We start from the raw sequence: 21,296 nt of genomic DNA on the forward strand, positions 1-21,296 counted from the left end.
CAACAAATACTCCCAGAGATTCCTTTATTTTGTTAATGCTAACTGTCTAGTGCAAATGTTCCCAGTCCACACTGTGGGTGATAACTTTCTTTAGTTTATCCTTTATGAGCAACTTCTCCTCTTGTAACACCCTGTATGTCACTTCCTCCCTGGTTAAATCAGATCAATTGACTGCAGCTGTCAACCTTAATGCAAGCCTCCTATTCAAAGGTCAAGTTATCACTACCTGCCAATATCCTAGACAAGCACAGCTGGCGTATTCCACCAAACAAATCCGTTCATGATGGCACCTATGCTTCTATGTACTCTTCAGATTTACTTTCTAATGAATTAATTTCCTGAAGTGGCTGTTCCTATCCACCACAAGCGTTATGATGAATTTAAAAATAAACCTTTATGGTGGAATTCCCACATAAGTCAACTCTACAGAAAGACAGCTATGTGTACTTATTGGCAAATTTGAAATAGGCCACTGAAAGAAGACCTGACACAAACAAGCAAGGGGTTGATTTAAATAGTGCAAAAATAAGAACTAGTTTAATTTATTAAATTCAGAAAGTAATAAATTACAGTCCTGTAAATTACACTTTTCTTTAGATAAAGCAGCAGTATTTAATTATGCCTATTATGACATCTAATGTTGTTGAAAGGTGGTACTGTTCAACTTTTGAGAAGCATCAAATGGGAATTTTTTTTTAAGTAGAAGAGGTTTCATCTTAATATTACCAAGAAATGTAGGATACCACTATAATGGATTTATGTTAAGACAAGCACTTTCATCTAAAGAAAATAAAAACAGATTACTTGAGAAGAATGGGAGGCTTCAGACATATATATATATTTTTTTTGGGTGTGTAGGACAAAGTAATTGCAGATTATTTGTAAAGCTCTCCTGCATTTACATGGTTTTGGCATGCTGAGATCTGTATTTCTATAGTAACAGGCAGAGTGCACCTATTTATTGAAAAGGGAATTATTTTCCAATATTAATGTCCTAAAGAGACAGAAATCAAAATGAGCAGCAATGTGCAGATATTCTCTAAATTCTTGATGGTTTTATAGTTAAATGCAAGATGCACAGAAATTTAGATGAGATACAAATTTTGATGTTTCTTATAATCATACCATGTAAAATATGCCTATTTTATAAGGTTCATATTAAAATATCAAAAAGTTCCAAATTTCATGGCACAATTTGTTAAATGAAACATGCAGTCTTAACTTTATTTTTCAATATTTTATGCCAGAATTTCAAAACCTTCTAACTAGTATTATGCTTAAGGAACTTGGTTGGTGAGAGTTGACAGCATCTCTCCAGTGGTCATGTTAGCACAGCTATTAAGTCTCTCCTTTTGGGCTAGAAGGCAGCTATATTAGGCTGCTTCTGATAGTTACTGAGTTTTAAAGCTGGAAATTATTTTTATACCCCCTGACGTTCCCATGACCCTTGCCCAATAACTGTACTGCGTGCACCGAGTTAGCCCAATTGTTGTACAGGTGGGAGTAGACGCTGGGCATCCCCATGCTAAGAGCAAGTCTATGGCCCATTCATTCCTACCTGAGATGACCTAATGACTCATTTCCCCCAGTGATGACAGATGAGTGGTAGGGAGTAGGACAGGTTCAGGTCCCGGGAGATAATCTTATTTCCCCTTACACTGCTTTTGGGCTCACAACAGCTGCTTGGTTGGAAACAGGAAGCTTGCATTCTCCCCCCACCACACATATACACACACACACACACACACACACACACACACACACACACACACACACACACACACTCAGGCTTGGTAGGAAGACCCTCCCTGATGCAGCATAAACCAACAAAGCTTCTGCAAGCTGATGAAACACCCATCTACTTCTAGGTGTTACCAGTGCATTGGAAAAACATCCCTCTTTTCCATAAAGATGAACAAGTTGGTGTCAGCTCCCACACAGTTACTCAGTTACCCACATCTAGTCAAACATACCTCACCCAAGTCTTAGTTGGGTCCTCATCCCTCTATGCCTTGAGGTCAGGCTAAATCTGAAGGTGAATTTGAAAGATAAGACTCTGCTGAGGATAAAGTAAGGTGTAATGACAGTGAGTATTCTTTGGGACAGTATGTTAAGGGTGCACGAAACAGTATAAAAAGACAATGATGATCTGCTTGAGATTAGTTTTCTTTTTAATACAAACATTGTTACTAGTTGTGAGGTAATAAAGCCCCCCATACACACAAGACCATATAATAGTTAAGGTTGGCTAGTAGTAGAGAGCAAAGGACTAGGAGTGCCATGCTGTTGGGGATTATGGTGACTTGGCAGTAGAAAAGTATTTGCTCGGAGCCTCATTTTTTGAGTTTACTTGTTGAAGCAGATAATGCAGACAAAGGATGTTGCTAACTTTATTGCTGTATCTTATTTTACTGAAACTAGCATATTATGCAGAGGAAAAGTAAAGAGAAGAGCACAGTGTGAGATACAGAACAGCTTTACGTTGTAAGAAGAGATTGTAGCATAGGATGCATTTCACAACGGCCATCTCCCTGATGTAGTTTCTGTGAGCTTGCTTTTTTGTGAGGGAAAAAAGACTCCTTGCAGCCCGAGCTCTCAACTTCTTTAGTCAAGAATTCTGAACAAAGTCAAACATACTGCGGAGAGGGTGTTCCACAATCAAGTATTAAATATTATTCCAATTCACTTTAAAAGTTATTAGAACAACACGGTTTGCTCTAACATGCATTTTTTAAAATAAAAAGTAAGATTTATTGCCTGATTGTAATCCTCAGTGATTTACCAGACAATGAAACATTTTATGAGGACAGGAGAAGATTTTAAACCATAATCAGGGATGTTCTCTGAAACTTGAGAGGTATGCCTGCAGCCCAGTCAAGTTTGATAGCAGGCATTTAGCTTACCAAATTTTATTTAAGTTGTACTAGTTATTAAATAAGTGGATGAGTTAAATTTTATAAAAATAAGAACAAGCCAGATCTGTGGTAGCAAATTTGTCACTGAAATAGTCAAATACTATTCTCATAATGAAAGAAACACTGAATACCTGCCACAACATCAGTACTGCCATTAGGGACAAAACAGATGCAAGCGTAGTTATAAAGCTTGGAATTCTGAGTCCAGAATACTGAATGAATAAGATGTTATTTCTCAGTGTGCATTACTCCTGTTAGTGTCTGACCATTCTGATGGAAGGAGCAGTGAATCAATCGCAGACATAAATTGATTCTGAGGATGGGTGGATTAACTGATGGCTTGGGATAGTAGAAGAATGTCCTGAATAGTGTCTTAAGGTATGGGAGTCTTTATGGTCCAGAAAAATCTATGCTATCTCTACTAAGTGTGCCAACATGGCTGATGTTTGGGCATAGAATTTCCCCATTACATTCATTTTCTCTAAATACTATAAACTGTTTGTGACACTATGGAATTATTAGAGGTCTCTACAGGTGCTTCCACATGGTGAAAAGTTATCATGTAGGGCTACTTATCTGTCTCTGTGACAGAAACATAACTGAGCATCATTTGCCACTTGGTGAGGTTCATTGTTGTTTCATGTATCTATCTATATATGTATATATGTGTGTGTGTCTATAGATATATATATATATATATATATATATATATATATATATATATATATATATATGGGTATGCATGCATTTGGTTGGCCGGTAGATGCTCGATCGGAAAATGTTCGAATGCATGTCTGTGAGTCCACATAAATGTGAACACAAAGTAAGCGAAGCACAAAATGCCCCCCCCCCCTTTGTGACCCATGGTAACGCTTCTTTAGGTGGTAGAGCGGTCAGAATTGTCGAATTTGGTGTTTTGTTCAACATTCCGACCGTTCACCACAGGGAGATTCGATGTTGCAGATCGGTGTTGTACCTGACCAACGGAAGGTTGTTGGATGAAATGTATGTATTCCATATATATGTATATGTGTGTGTGTGTGTATATATATATATATATATATATATATATATATATATATATATATATACATATATATATATGTGTGTGTGTGTGTGTGTGTATGGTGTGTGTGTGTGTGTGTGTGTGTGTGTGTGTGTGTGTGTGTGTGTGTATGTATGTATATATATATATATATATATATATATATATATATACATATAAAGAGAGGGTTAGAGAATGATAGCTTTAGACAGATAAACAGATGTATATAGATATGTGTGTGTGTGTGTGTGTGTGTGTGTGTGTGTGTGTGTGTGTGTGTGTGTGTGTGTGTGTGTGTGTGTGTGTGTGTGTGTGTGTGTGATACGGTATTCAAACTAGCAATCCAATGTGCAATGACAGCATAACTGCTGGACAACAAGCAACTGCATAGCCCATAGATAATTAAACATTTTTTTTTGTTTGTTTTAATTTCTCATCAAGTGCCTGCATATCATAATAACCCAATTCTATCTGCTTTGTAATAGAGTATATATATATATATATATATATATATATATATATATATATATATATATATATATATTTCTTTTTTACTTTATTTCAGGCTGGGAGGATTTAAGTTCCTTTTTCAGTATTAATGTACCTATATAACTTTCAGAGATACAGGACATCAAGGAGGATGGAGTCCATAATAACACTGAACACAACACACATATCTGCATTTAGGAATCTAATAAACCAAATAAATAAATAAATAGGGCTTCAAGCCTTTCCTGGTTGCACAGGGACTTTAGGCCAACAGTCTTTTTGGTTAGAAATCTCTGTGGCCTTAATACATCTAGAAAGATATATCTGGAATTGGGCATTGTACTCAATAATTAGTCTAAATGGAACTGCATAAAGGTGGATGATAACTTCTTTTGACCCAGATGTATATAGTATTTGTGCAAAATAGGATTTTCTGACTACTGCTGCTACATGCTGATAAAAGGAGAAGGGAATTATTTTCCCAGGTTCCAAGATGGCCGACAACATTATTATTTTAGAGTTGGGTATTTGCTATACTGCATGTTGAGGAAGAGATATGCTTACAAAGTGTGGCATCACTAGACCTTTATTCATCATTGTGTCAGAGATGCAGTGCCTGTAGCATGTCGCAACTAATGTGGCAGCCTTTTGGAGTGGTAGTATACAGTTAACAATAAGTGCAGTGAAGCTGTCTGAGGTTGTGACTTTGTTTTTTTTTTAAGTAGATCTTTCAGTAATGTTCATAGAGTAAGTTTGAAGTCAGGATTCATAGTGCAAGGATATGCATGCTTTTGCAAAGACTGTCTGATTAAATGTTATATTTCAAGTGTGCAGCTACAGTTTACAATATGTAACTGAATCCAGTGTTCTGATGTATTAAACCATTGCTTATGAAAGAGAGGTTGCAATATGGCTTGATGTTCTCACAGAATCTCTTGTTCTCAAAGAGTACATTATTGTATAAACAAATAACAGACATTTGTGACTTTCGGCAAACTCAAAGCAGACAGGATATTAAGCAAACTCTGCAGGTTGGAGCACAGTATAATGTTTAAGCTGTTATTGATCTGGCAAATGTTGGAGTACAACTTATGAACTATTACAGCAGCTAATTATTTTAGGGCTGCTAAATAGTATTGTTGCTGAGAACAAAATTGACACCTGCCTGTTTAAGCATTTCCTATTTGAACAGTTGTGTCTTGTGGGTGGGGCATGAAAAAATGCAAATATCTTGAGATTTAAACAAAAAGTATTTCCAAGTTCCTTCTTCTAATAGCTGCATAAAATAATTATTTTGTATCTAAAACACCATAACATTATATGAAACAATAAGTATAGCTCAAATTGTACGAGAGTTAGCTTTTGTTGTGGCAAAAAAGTGAAATCTAGATCTTTGTGCTAGTAAGAATGTTTGCCCTGCAAAATTTCATGTTTCCATGAAACATGTCCTTCTTTGAGCAAAAACAACTCTAGCTGACAATTGTTGATGTTTTGCAGCTATTTCTATGTGCATCATTCTCAAAAAGGTCTTGGAATGCTTTTTGAAGTATCTCGTCTGACTAAACTTTTCAGTCATTCCATCCATATCTGAAGACAGCAGGCTTTTTTTTTTGTTTTTTTCTTTTTTCATATATGGAATAAATTGAGTGTCTGTAACTCTTTCTTCTGCTGATGTTCCATTTACAGCTTTTGATGTATTACGATGTTACTGCTTGTTTTTTTTTTTTCCACTGACTTAAAATGTGTTGTGTTATATGGATAAGTAAGTCAAGCTGGCAGAAGTAACATTTTCAAACACTGAGCACACACCACGAGTGCAAGAAATCAGCAGTGGTTTATTCTGTTTCCACCTCTTCCTTAGGATAATCCTTTTCAAGAATCTCATATTCTTCCTATTTGGTACTACTCAGAGCCACACTATCTGAACCAGAGAGGTATCACACCTACATGATGGCTGTTGGTTTCTATTTCTATTTGAAACTAGTTTTCTGCAAAAACATATTTTTCATATTTCTTTATTTGCTAAGCCTTCTCATAGCTAGCAGCATGGTTTGTGGTAACATAAAACAGAAATTATTTTTTCACATTTTTGCATCATATTTTTAAAGAAATTGCATTAACAGGTTATATTTCTTGGTTACAATTTACAAACAAATTGCTTAGCAAACAAGGTTGTTTTCTGGAGTTTTCAGCAATATGTAAGATCTTGTATATTCATAGACAATAGTTGCACAGCTGCACAGCTTGGACATCTCAGTTTGTAGTGCCTGCAAATGAGCATGTAAATGATAATATACTGACACATGAATGTGTAAATAGATGTAAATTAATGAAATAAAAATTGAGTCTCATACATGTCAGTGAAGAAGTCATGCAGGTTGGTTTTACACTGAGATGCAAGGAAAAGGTATCTTGAAAAATATACTGGCAGCTATCAGATGTGCAGAGTTGCAGCAGTTTCTGTTGAACAGCATTATCTTACCCTAAAGACCAGCTTTGCTCACAGGATTATGTATTCTCACTGACATATGGCACACAAGTATTGTTAGCAGCCCCTTTTGTGCCCTACCTGATGGTCAGAAAGTGGATTTCTATCAAATGAATAATGGTATCATCTGGAGCTTGGTCAACATATTTCAGCTATGTGTTGAATCACAGGGAATGCCTAACCTTTATATTCTGTATATATAACTAACTACAGGGACCTGTCAGTAACCATCTGGAGACACATCGGATACTTCTCAAGCTTCTACTTGGCAGTTACTCAATAATTTCCTTGATGTTATGCTGCTACATGTTAATGAACACAGGTCTTCCCAGGAAAAAAAAGACAAAACCAGCACCATGCATGACTTTGATTTCATTGCGCAATTCCCTGAGAATCTGTCTGCCATAGATTGCACTTTTGTGGTTGTAAGGATTCCTCCAGACTCTTTGTTGCAGAGATATATCAAGAGAAACATCAATTGCCAGGTAGTCTGTGGCACACAGGGCATTGTGTATGTGTGTGTGTGTGTGTGTGTGTGTGTGTGTGTGTGTGTGTGTGTGTGTGTGTGTGTGTGTGTTTGTTTGCAGCATCCTTGTGGCTCTTGTGCTTTTCACAGAATTGCTGTACATCAAACATGTATATTTGTTTCCAGCATAGTGATTTTCAGTAGGGTCATCTTGTTGGCAAGTGCTATTATGGTTAGTAGAATGAATGCTGGCTACACTTGTGATGTGCTTTGCAGGTGATCCTGACTTCCTCCTTGAACAGTGGTTTATAACCCTACCCATAGAACTGAAATTGTTTATGAGACAGGTGTCAGAACTGCTTATGACTGGACACTGAAGATCATATAGCATGAGTTAGTCCACTGAATGAGTGTTTTGTTGTTATATCTGGAAACATGTGAGGCTATATTCACTCTATATAGCCAGCAAGATGGTTGCCATCTGTACTATCCTCCAAAATATTATACTGTGGAGACAGGATTAATATCCCAACTATGTGGCTTCATTACTCCATCCAGCACCAGAAGTATCAGCAAACGACAATGGCGATGATGATCATTATCATCAGGATGCTGCATAATCATTGAGAGCCCCGAAGCAGCGACATGTGCAATACATGGCATCACCAGCAAAGTGACAATGCTTAGTTAACAGCTCTGATCCATGACATGTGTGGTACAAAACAGTAGATGTGATGCATGCAGTATTCCCACCAGAATGTGTTGGTAAGATTATGGCCTGGTTTCACTGTGTATCTTGTATTTATTTGACATCACGTGTAATGAAAGGTAGTGTGGATCACAGTTGGCATCATTTTTACAGGGTACTAGGCCACACAATATCACAGTGTGCAAAGCTGGTATTTATGGCATGGCTTCAGCACTTCTGGGGCAATCAGCTACATACATTCATCCCATACAGAGGGGAGTATGCACTCAAATAGTATATCCACCGAGGCCACTATCTTCAACTGTATCCACACAAATTGGATGATGTGCAGTTAACCGGTATATATACAGATGACCCAGTGTCCTCATCTGCAAGTACACCCTCTCTAGAGAGTTTATCCTCATTCAGGAGTGAGTTATAAAAGTGTTACCTGACTATGACACCTATGTGCCAATCATCAGCAGATTCTGCAGAGATGTGTACATCAGCACTATCTGTGCATACTACCCATCACTGCTTCTACTTGTATTTGTATAACACAGAATGCACCATAGTTAACACATTATAATATGCAAGAAAAGCATCCTTCTGATGTGCAGAAAAGAGTTTACATACATCCAATTCCTTCTGTTTAATTTTATCATCTCTGGTGGCGACATCTTGTTGCACTCCTGAAGTACCTATGAAAATAAATGTGCATTGTGCCTTCTTTATTAGTGTGTATCCACTGCTGTAACAACTGTGCACACCAACCATTGCTGTATACTATTAATCTGGTCTGTCCCCCACATGGGTGGAATAGGTCAGCTCACATCCTGCCAGAAATAGATTCTGTTTAACCCCTCCATATAGTAATATAAAGAAGTCCTCCATATCTGTCAATCTTGTAGGCATTGATTGTTAGTCCATACTGTTCTGTGGCTTCTAGTTGGCATGGATAAGCATATTGGTTAAGAGATGGTGATTCAGGCTCATTGTCCATTTCTGCCCTCCTACCTCATTTATGTCTCAAAGAACAGACTGCAACATCAGGTTCCATAATTATTGGTCTGCACTTCCTCAATCCTTTATCCAAAGACTATGCACATTGAGTACCAGCACCAGAACACTGTTTGCAGTATCACTGAAATTATCCGGCCTGTGTCTGCTTTGTCTTGGTCCTGTTTGTACATAATGAAAACAAGAATATGCATTAATAAAAATATAAATACATCTGTATAGCATATACCTGTTCCTCCCAGGTATGTATTCTCACTATGCATCAATTATAATTTGAGCCACAGTAGCATGTAACACTTTCCCACAGTGGATGGCCTGTAAAATAGTCTGCTAATATGACATGTGCAATTCCTCCCCTCCAGACAAAGTTAAACTATTTAAACCCATTTGTGGACTGTATAGACAAATGTGACCTCCTAACATTAATTTATGTGAATTACTCAATTCTGCTTTGATACAATGAACTCATAATGAGCACTATGTCCATAACAGTTTTATAATGCAATTAAATTCCCAAGGTGCATATAAGAGGTGGACATAAACAGCTGACCAGTGAATGCCTGTTCATTATAAGATTCTTGGTCATTTACATTTACACAAGCTATTGCCATTTTGCTATGTTGTTTTGCACTTTGATATCATTTGAGGTAGTAATGGCTGGTAGCACTTACAGACATGGGGTTACTGCATGGTGTGTGAAAGGGACAAAAATGTTATCACCTTCACATGCAGGTCAAGCAGTGGCGTTTGGGTAGATAAAATCATAAATTAGAATATTCAAAAAAGTGGATGCCTGGCAAGGACAGAGATGTCAAGTGGTCTGCAGAATTATGTGGACACCACTGTGATGACCTGAAATGTTACTGTCCTGAAAGGCTGCAAATGTGGGGAGTCAAAGCTTGGAAGAGAGCACCCAGAGATGTACTGTAAGTATGATTTTTTTTCTTTTTCTTTAGTGTAAATGCATAGCCTTTTAGCAAGTACTAATGAAATGAGAATTTTTATTTTTCAGCTCATCAGGAGATAAATCTCAAACAAAAGGTCTAGGGGGGCTAAACCTCTTCAGCAACATCAGCAGCATGGTTTGGCGGGACAAGTTTATCTTGCAGAGGATACCACTGCTCTGGAACAGACTCCCCATCCTCATTATGCAAAGCTTATCCCAGTCCATAGGTAAATACCAGGCTAGCTGCCCTTGTGGGCTAATTGAAGCCTAGACAATTTCCCTTTCAAAGGTGAGAATCAAACTCTGTACCTTCGGGAGAACACCTTAACCATTGTACCAATCCTCCAACCCCATATTGAAACACAGTTTGGATCTATGTATGGTTAATAGAAAATTTAACCCCAGGACTACCCCTGTACTACTAATGGAGAGAGCTAGCTCCTAAATGCTTTATCCTATGCATGGGCCCCCTCAAATTATGTATGGAATTGATTGCAGTTATTCTCACTAGGGATAATATATAATTATCAGCCACGGGATAGGTAAGGCCAATCTAACACCAAAAGGGATAGATTAATTCAGGCACCAAAAGAGAAATTAGCTAGACTTAAAATGGCCCATAAGTACAGTTGGCCTAGCACTTACCTATGAGCCTATAAAAGAGTGGGATGTCACAGGAGGATGAAGCAGCAAGTATCAAGACAGGGCATGTATTATTGCTATCTGTACTGTATTTTACAGTAAATCCTTATAACCCACCACTACTTGTAATTCCTATCTTAGCAAGATCAAAATAACTCTTTCATGAATATATATTGTAAAAGTTATTCAAGTGCTATAAATGCTACTTCTGAATCACTGTGTTCAACCTCTGCTAATATACTTTATTAGTTACCACAATACTACACATTATGCATTATCTTCTCAAAGACTGCTGTCTTAAGTTGTAACTCAATGAATTTATGGTTTGTTTCCTTCAGAAGTGTCAGCTGTGTTACATTTTCAGATGATGTAGTCGTTTCAAGTATTGCCAAACACTGTACTTGTTTATGACACAAGCACAAAATTCAGTGTATATGATTAGGAAGTCAAACAACTCAAAAAGAAAGCATGATTGGTTGTATATGTCAGTGTTTCTGGAAACAGCACTTCCTGAAAGTATTTTTGGTTCTTGTTTTGCAGTGGGAGTTGGAGAAGCTGCAAATTTCGCTGCCTATGCTTTTGCACCCGCTACGTTGGTCACTCCGTTAGGAGCTTTAAGTGTCCTTCTCAGGTAAGATTTTTTATCCATTTAGCAATTATCAAAACTTTTACATTTTCTAATTTCATTTCTGTGCAGCAGGGAAGTAAGTGCTACTGAGCAGTGTAACATTTTATTTCATGCTGTAGCAACCGAACTGCTAACTTGCAGAATGGTTTGTTAGCAGTAGGATAGCTATGTGATTTTTTTTTAAGCACACTGCATTAAAAGTTTGTGGTTTTGAGAATGACTAATGAATAATGTTTTACTATATCCAGTACAGAATGCTGTTCTGGCCTCTGGGCTGCGCTGCCAAACCTAATTACCATGGTTAGGAGTTTCTGATTAGGGGAATAATATACATTTTCACCTTCTGAGTAAGAAAACAAAAAGACAAGACTGTGAGAGTTGTAGCTTCTTTTTTTTCTTAAAACAGAGTCATTTTCAGTTATTCTCAAAATTATATGAAATTCCTTTTCACAGAAACAGTGATACCAATATCTTACAATCATACCTAGCTGTATGGCACTGAGGTATAAAACCCTGACTGTAACAAAGATAAGCCAAGCTCAGTTAATAGGGTTTTCACTGTTGAAGTTGTTCAGGGGTTGGGCTTGAGCAGTTTATGTCAATCTGCTTATCCTGGCAGTGAGGACAGTGAAACAGTACATGCTCAGGCACTGCCGTGGTAGGTTCGTAGGGGAGATTGGAGATGCACAGGGGAGTGTTATCTATAGTGGGGGCAAGACATTGGCTGATTTTCACTTGAATGCATTGACAGTATGTCACTGTGCCCATTGCATGCCAGTGCGTTAGACAATGTAGACATCCACACAGGGAGGGCTAGGCCTTAAGTGTAAAAACCCTTATTCAGCAGCAGTGTGAATTTATTCCAGGATGCCTGTATCCCCTCACCAGCCCCAAACATGATCTGAAAATGCCTGGAAAAAGACAGACTCATACAGACAAATCTCACAGCATCTCAGCTTCTAAGCCCATAAGGCAAACCACCTCACAAGTCACAATACAATATTTTGGTCATGGGAGACGTCACAGTGAGACACACAGATGTCCCACTCCCCAGTCTGATTAAGGAGTCACCGTTGGTTGCCTGTTGGGGCAAGGATCATGCACACACTCAGATCATTGAACCACATGTATCAATATGACTCAGTTATTGTCCTTCTGGGTATAAGCAACCTGAAAAGTACCAACCTGGACAATATGAAGAGAGACCTGATGGAGATCTCAAACTATATGTCCCAGGCTGGTATGAGTCTAGCACTGAGCAGCATTCTACCTTCTCAAAGGATGATGCCACAATATGAAAAGAAGATAATTGACTTTAATAATTGGCTTAAATTTTGGTATCATTCAAAGTTAGTACAATATTTGTCGGCCTGGGAGGATGTGGTCGATAGACCACACTGTTTTGAAAGGGGATTTTGAATTTTGGCTAAAACCTTGTCCACCCCATAATGTCTTTTTTGGCATTGCCAACCTGGTAAAATTTCCAACATAGCAAAACCAACCCAAGAAAATGTAAAGATTTTACTGCTTAATTCCAGGAGTCTAAGCATGAAACTCCACTCCCTGAAAGCTCTCCTCACTCTGGAGAATGAAGATATTTGTCATTCAGTGAGACATTGTTTAAAGCAGCGGAGAGCACCCCAGCAGTGCAGAGCTATAATGCCTTCCATACATTTAGACCAGTTACAACACAGGAAGGGACAAAAGGTGGAGATGTCCCAATTTACATTAAAGACAAACACACCTCAAGACTTGTCAATCAGCATGACATGCTTGAGCTTCGTTGTGTTCAACTTACCAAAGGCAAAGTCTCATGCCATGTCCTTGCAAGCTACACACCCCACCCTATGAACAAGGAAATCTGTTATACATATTTATACATTCAACCCAAAACCATACTTGACTTTAACTATCCCACAATAAACACAGAATCATGCATGACCCCATATATGCAGGCACAGAGATTCCTGGACTTTGCAAATGCAAACACACTGAACCATGTAGGTCGTACATGCATTAGTGGTGCTAACAATCTTGACCTGGTCCTTGTAAACATGGGAGAATGCTGCACCCCCCCCCCCCCGCCCCGAGTAATGTCCTCACTGGTCAGTTCAAACCGTAAAGCTCTCTCCTTTGAAATAAAAATAAAACCCAGGACCCCAGATAACCCTGGATTTTTTTATGAATTATTCTAAGCCAAACTTCTCTTACAAAATTTCAAGCCTCCCCCCTCATCAAGCATTGAGAACACCACTGCCTATGCAGAATTGTTCATGAAAACCATGTGCAATCGTGTTAATGGCTGCATTCAGACAGCTGTATCTACTCAGAATAAGCACTGGATGGACAAAAAAAAAAACAGCCACCCTTGTGGAATTCCAGCATCAATAGGTCATATAACAGAAGGAAGAAAATCATGGCAATAATTAGGAAGTGCAATGCCCAGCAAGGTAAAAACTACCTCATCGATCTAAACAAGCAGCCCAAAGTGCTGATCATGTCTGCCAAAGCCAACTTTGTGGTAAAAATAGCCCTCTAGGTGAAGAATGATTACAAAGTATTCTTCAGCGTTATCCACAATCTCAAAGACAATACACAACAATGTACCATGCTAGTTATAAATGGAGCTTCCAGTACTGAGCTGGAAGATGTAGCAAATCTACTGCCCAACAAATATAGCAACAGTTTTGTCCCTGTCTCCCCTCAGACATCCTTGAAAAATACCATCAAACAAAATTTGCCCAACTGTCACTAGGGGACAGGCCCTCAAATGCACTGTCCAAGGTCAAGAAAACTACTTCAGTGAGTCCTGATAATATTCCAGGATGCCTCCTTAATAGCATGAAACAAGACCTATCAGAAACACTACTTACCCATAACCTTCAGTCACGTTTCATGCCAAGTGATTGGAGGACTTATCTGGGGTACGGGACATTTTGACCCCAGATGGTTTGACTCCACTGAAATGGCAAAGCAAGAAAAAAATAAGCCACAGATATATTGACATAAAGAAGAAAAACTGTTATATACTGCTCATGCATCCCGATAGTTACTGAGAAAATGTCAAAGATTACCTGAAAAAAAAAACAAGAAAAAAGAAGTTATGAGGATGTATAACTGTTTGAAACATTTGCATCTGAAATACATACAATAATATTATTAATGTCAATTTAAAATAATATTAACGGTTGCAATGTTAAATAATATTGATTTTAAAGTTAAGTTAAAAACTGTTATTAATTAAATTAGTTATATTTGCAAATTAAATCATCATCATCTTCTTCTTTCAGCTGTTCCCATTAGGGGTCACCACAGTGGATTATCAGTTTCCATTTCTTCCTGTCCTCTGCATCTTGCTCTGCCACACCATCCACCTGCATGTCCTCTCTCACCACATCCATAAACCTTATCTTAGGCCTTCCTCTTTTCCTGTTACCTGGTAGCTTCATCCTTAGCATCTTTTTCCCAATATAGTCAGCATCCCTCCTCAGCACATGTCCAAACCCATGTAACCTTGCCTCTCTGGCTTTGTCTCCAAACCTTCTAACCTGGGCTGACCCTCTAATATACTTATTCCTAATCCTGTCCACCCTTGTCACACCCAGTGCAAATCTTAACATCTTTAACTCTGCCACATCCAGCTCAAACTCCTGCCTTTTTGTCAGTGCCACTGTCTCCAACCCATATAACATAGCTGGTCTCACTACCCTCTTGTAGACCTTCCCTTTCACTCTTACTGGTACTCGTCTGATACAAATCAATCCTGACACTCTTCTCCACCCACTCCATCCTGTCTGTACTCTCTTCTGTGCCTCTCTTCCACACTCACCATTACTCTGAACTATTGATCCCAAGTATTTAAACTCATCCACCTTCGCTACCTCTACTCCTTGCATCCTCACCATTCCTCTATCCTCCCTCTCATTCACACACATATATTCTGTCTTAGACCTGCTGACCTACATTCCTCTTCTCTCTAGAGCATATCTCCATCTCTCCTGGGACTCCTCCACCTGTTCCCTACTCTCACTACAGATAAAAATGTCATCTGCAAACACCATAGTCCACGGGGACTCCTATCTGATCACGTCTGTCAACCTGTCCATCACCATTGCAAATAAGAAAGAGCTCAGAGCTGATCCTTGATGTAATCTCACCTCCACCTTAAACGCATCCATCACTCACACCGCAGACCTCACCACTGCCACACTACCCTTGTACATATCCTGTACCACTCTTACATACTTCCCTGACACTCCCGACTTCCTCATACAATACCACAACTCCTCTCTAGGCACCCTGTCATATGCTTTCTCTAAGTCTACAAAAACACAATGCATCTCCTTCTGACCTTCTCTGCACTTCTCCATCAACACTCTCAGAGCAAACATCGCATCTGTAGTGCTCTTTCCCGGCATGAAACCATACTGCTGATCACTAATCATCACGTCCCTTCTTAACCTAGCTTCCACTACTCTTTCCCATAACTTCATGCTGTGACTGATCAATTTAATCCCTCTGTAGTTACTACAGCTCTGCACATCACCCTTATTCTTAAAAATCGGTACCAAAACACTTTTTCTCCATTCCTCAGGCATCCTCTCACTTTCCAAGATTTCATTAAACAATCTGGTTAAAAACTCCACTGCCATTTCACCTAAACACCTCCATGCTTCCACAGGTATGTCATCTGCACCAACAGCCTTTCCATTCTTCATCCTCTTCATAGCTATCCTTACTTCCTCCTTGCTAATCCAATGCACTTCATGATTCACTATCTCCACATCATCCAACCTTCTCTCCCTCTCATTCTCTTCATTCATCAACTCCTCAAAGTACTCTTTCCATCTCCTCAACACACTCTCCTCACTTGTGAGTATGTTTCCCTCATTATCCCTTATCACCTTTACCTGCTGCACATCTTTCCTAGCTCGGTCCCTCTATCTAGCCAATCGGTACAGGTCCTTTTCCTCCCTCCTTAGTGTCCAACCTTTCATACAACTCTTATTTCCAAATTAAATAAAATGTTAAATTAATTAACATTTACATATAAAAATTTAAATAATATATTAAATTCCAGTGGAAAAAAAAATCATGATTGATATGTTAAGCAATTAAATGCATTTATAAAACTTTAAAAACTTTTTGTATACAATTGGGATCAAGTAGTCCGAGGTCAAATCGTCTAGGGTCAAACTGTCGACTAGCTACTCCTATAGACAGTAAATGTATATTTAAGCATGAAAGTGTATATAGTTGCATAGGGGTTGAATCATCAAGGGTAAACCATGTGGGGTTGAATATTCCTGCTTCCCATGAGGCATATGCAACAACAACAACAGCAACTGGAGCATCCACGGAGGTTTCTCACAAAAAGAATTCAGAGTATAAACAACATGTCCTGTGTGAATCACCTCAAAGCCCTATCCCTGTACTCAGCCTCCTACAGACTGCTAAGAGGTTACAGTGGATATAGAAAGTGTACACACCCCTGTTAAAATGCTAGGTTTTTGTGATATAAAAAAATGAAACCACAATAAATAATTTCAAAACTTTTCCCACCTTTAATCTGACCTATAACCTGTACAATTCAATTGAAAAACAAACAAATCTGTTAGGGGGGAAAATATAAAAAATAAAAAAACATACAGTAAGCTGGTTGCATACGTGTGCATACCCTTAAACTAATATTTTGATGAAGCACCTTTTGATTTAATTACAGCATTCAGACTTCTTGGGTAGGAGTCTATCAACATGGCACATCTTGGCTTGGCAATATTTGTCCACTCGTCCTTGCAGAAGTGCTCCACGTCTGTCACATTGCGAGGGCATCTCTTGTGCACAGCCCTCTTCAGGTCACCCCACAGATTTTATATTGGATTTAGGTCTGGGCTCTGTCTGGGCCATTCCAAAACTTTAATTTTTTTCTGGTGAAGCCATTCTTTTGTTGATTTGGATATATGCTTGGGGTCATTGGCATGTTGAAAGGTGAAATTTTTCTTCATCTTCAGCTTTCTAGCAGACGCCTGAAAGTTTTGGGCCAAAACTGACTGGTATTTGGAGCTGTTCATAATTCCCTCCAACTTGACTAAAGCCCCAGTTACAGCTAAAGAAAGGCAATCCCAAAGCATGATGCTGCCACCACCATGCTTCATCATAGGATGGTGTTCTTTTTGTGATGCGAAGTGTTGTTTTTACACCAAATGTACCTTTTGGAATTGTGGACAAAAAGTTCAACCTTGGTCTCATCAGATCATAACACATTTTCCAACATGATTTTGGAGACAATGTATTGTTTTGCAAATTTTAGCCAGATCTGGATGTTTTTCTGTATAAGAAAAGGCTTCCATCTTGAAACCCTACCCCATAGTCCAGACATATGGAGAATACAGGAGATTGTTGTCACATGTAGTACACAACCAGTACTTGCCAGAAATTCCTGCAGCTACTTCAGTGTTGCTGTAGGTCTCTTGGCAGCTTCACTGACCAGTTTTCATTTTGTCTTTTCATCAGTTTTGGAGGGACATCCATTTCTTTGCAATGTCACTGTTGTCCCATATTTTCTCCACTTTTTGATGACTGTTTTCACTGTGTTCCATAGTATGTCCACTGCTATGGAATTTTTTTTTTACCCTTCTCCTGACTGATACCTTTCAACAATGAGATCCTTTTGTTGCTTTATAAGCTGTCTGTGAACCATGGATTTGCTGTAGCAGGCAACTGAGTAAATGTCAGGAAAATCCTACTAGGACAGCTGAACTTTATTTGGAGTTAATCAGAGTCTCTTTAATTGATGGCAGGTGTGTATCCAAGAACACTGAATGCTGTAATTAAATCAAAAGGTGCTTCAACAAAGGGTTTACTATTGAAAATGCGAACGGCACTTGGGCGACAGTCGGATAGTCGAATGTATAAGGTCGTAAACACGGATGTCGAAGACATAATAATCAATCTAGGAATGGTTTTAACATGGGTCGAGGTAGGGAAGATGTTTGTAGTAGGGAATAATACTGAACACCTACCTCGACCCATGTTAAAACCATTCCTAGATTGATTAGTTTGTTTTTGACATCCTTGTTTACGACCTTATACGTTCGACTATCCGACTGTCGCCCAAGTGCCGTTCGCATTTTCAATAGTAAACCCAACAAAGTATTCATTTAAGGGTATGCACACTTATGCAACCAGCTTATTGTACATTTTTTTTATTTTTTATACTTTTTCCCCTAACAGATTTGTTTGTTTTCAATTCAGTTGTACAGGTTATAGGTAACATTAAAGGTGGGAAAAGTTTTGAAATGATTTATTGAGGTCTCATTTTTTTATATCACAAAAACCTGGCAGTTTAACATGGGTGTGTACACTTTTTATATCCACTGTATCTATGCCTGGCCTAGAAAGCATCCTCTGATCTTGCTCTGATGGACCTGTTGCACATCTGCAAAACAAATGACATCAGAATGACATGATCTAATGACCCAAACCTCATAGTTTCATTGGAAAGTACTAGGCTAGCTGCCCTTGTGGCCATTTTAAGCCTAGCCAATTTCCCCTCAAAGATGAGATTCAAACCCTGTACTTTGTATCTGTGAGGTAAACACCTTAAACATTATAACCCCCTACAACAGAAAGTGGACATGTGGGAGGGGCAGGTATGTGTCTCAGAGACAACCCCTTCTCTGGAATAGGAATAGGCTTCAATTTTTGTGAAGTAGAGTTATTTTCTAATCCAGTAAAAGTATATATTGGGCCATTGGATGAGGAATTGGAAATGTACCCCTAGTCTGACACGTGTGTCTCTGTTAGACATAGGCAGCTTGTAAATGCTTAACAACCCATGTCCAAGCCTACATATACCCCTTAAAATAACCCTAGGGTATCAAAAATGTCAGATACATTTGGGAAGCATGGCTAGGTTTATAATGTTCCCAATGGAGTAATTAGCTTAGTAATCACCTATGAACCTATGACTGTATGTACAGGTGGGTTTAATCGACCTTGTAGATAAGGAGACGGTCTAGAAATACCTTATGGTCTGTTATAGGCTTGCCAAAAAATTAGCAAGAAAACCGGTACACAAGAAGGAAAATGTTACATTAGAAGGAGCAGAGAAACTACCAGGCATGAGAAGCGAATGTACAAGTTTACAAGGTTTATTTGCTAAGGATATGAAAGTTTTCTGCACACATAACAGAGAAGAAAAGAAGAATAAACATGGAAGATAATTAATGTGTCTCATGAGAACAAGGTTAAAACCTCAAAAGCTTATAGTAGACAATAAAGTAAAAGACTGAGTGGAAAAGAGCATGAAGGTGGGTTATCGTAAGAGAGAGAATGAGGCTCACTGGGTGTAAAGAAAGCAAAAATATATAACTGAAAATAAGAGTAGACAATGTCAAGCTACGGAGACAGTTGCACAGATACCACATGAAAGAAAAATGCAAAAGTAAAAAAAGAGATAAGATAGTATGAGAGGGAGAGGCACAGATGTAAAGGTTATGGGTAACAGGGAAGAGTTCTCAAACTGGTAAAAAGATAGAGAGTAAGTTTAAAGGTAGTAGGGAAGACACTGAGCACAATGTCAAGGTCAATTCTTTTTTGTTGTAAATAGAAAAGAGATCTTTGCCAAATAAACAAAGAATAAGAAGGCATATCTTTCTGCAGGCCAGAATTTTGCAGAATGATTAGATTTTGTCTAATATTTTCAGTTTGTTTTTCATAACATTTGTGGTTTTCTGGCAAATCACACTGATAATTGAAGTCAGTAAATGATGACAGAAAATGTATGTTAATGCAAAACTTGTTGTTCTAGTAACTTATTTAACAATATTTAAATTTTATTCTTTATTTTGAGCCTTTCCCCCCATTATTTTTGGCTTTGTCCAAATTTCTTTCACTGAGAAGTTGAGAGGTATGTATGAAAATGAATAAAGAACATACCCCGGGATTCAATAAAGTTTTTTTTCCATGCAGGAATAGTGTAGCTGTTCCTGCATGGAATATGGCCACTGAGTGATCCAGTAAACAAGCCTGGGGATATGCATGAGCCTGCTAACAGTATTCTGCCACGGACACGACAGGATTATGATAATGACCTCATCTGCTGGTGAAAACCATGCAGATGAGGTCAATTAGTGATCCAGTAAGCAGGCAGGCATCCGTGGCAGAATAGTGTAGCATGCAGAAATGTGTTTGGTTACTATCCGAATACATTTCTGCAAAAATCAAAACAGAGGCATGACAGCTCAAACTAAAGTATGTATTATAATCCTTAGGCATGCCAATGGACAAATATATGGCCATCGGGATGGAAAATTGTTGCAAAATTATAAAAATCAAAGTTTATTTTTTTGGCCGATCTCGGCCGTTTAAGCATAGGGCAGTGGTGCGCAAATGGGATCATGCCGAAAATAAAAAAAAATGTGGTAATGCATTTTGCCATTATATTCTATGGCATGCAGAAACAAAACAACAGTAGTGAACAGTGGTTGCTAAGGGGAAAAGCTCTGGTGTAGCGCTGTAACTAGGGACTAAGGCAGTGGCATATGCTAATGAGGGAAATTTACTGAATCACAAAAAGAAGACAAGTGCCAAACTGCACCTAACTGTATAGGAGCTATAAGGCAGTGGTGTAAGTAGAAGAAGCAGCTGACACAAAAACGGGATGTGTCATGCTTGGTGTAAGCACATTGCAGCTCCATGGCTCCTAGATGAGCTTAGCTAAACACAGCTAAGCAAGGGGGTGTGTCTTAGGCTGTATTGACCTATTCCATGAAATGAAGGGCATGTTCATGTCCAGGGGAGGGCCATTTCTCATTGTTTACTTTAGCTAAATGGGTTTGCGCAGCGCACACTGGGTGTAAAAAAACCCCAGAAATAGCAAGACTGTTTACATTTGGGTACTGGGTTTGCAAGGCGCACCTCGTGGCTTAAAAGGGGTGGAAATGGGAAGGGAACAAAAAAAGAAAA

At 38.6% G+C, this 21,296-nt stretch overlaps 1 protein-coding gene across 1 annotated transcript in view; it reads left to right on the forward strand.

Moving 5' to 3' along the window:
- NIPAL1 (NIPA like domain containing 1) overlaps nucleotides 1–21,296 on the forward strand; it is a 683,348-nt gene that overhangs the window by 524,952 nt on the left and 137,100 nt on the right. Inside the window, exon 4 of the mRNA XM_044061412.1 lies at nucleotides 11,240–11,330. Within this exon, the coding sequence (XP_043917347.1) occupies nucleotides 11,240–11,330 (91 nt within the window). The remainder of the gene's footprint in view (nucleotides 1–11,239; nucleotides 11,331–21,296) is intronic.

This window comes from Protopterus annectens, chromosome 2.part0 (assembly GCF_019279795.1).
Source record: "Protopterus annectens isolate FY-2018-M chromosome 2.part0, PAN1.0, whole genome shotgun sequence".
NCBI classification, from domain to species: Eukaryota; Metazoa; Chordata; order Ceratodontiformes; family Protopteridae; genus Protopterus; species Protopterus annectens.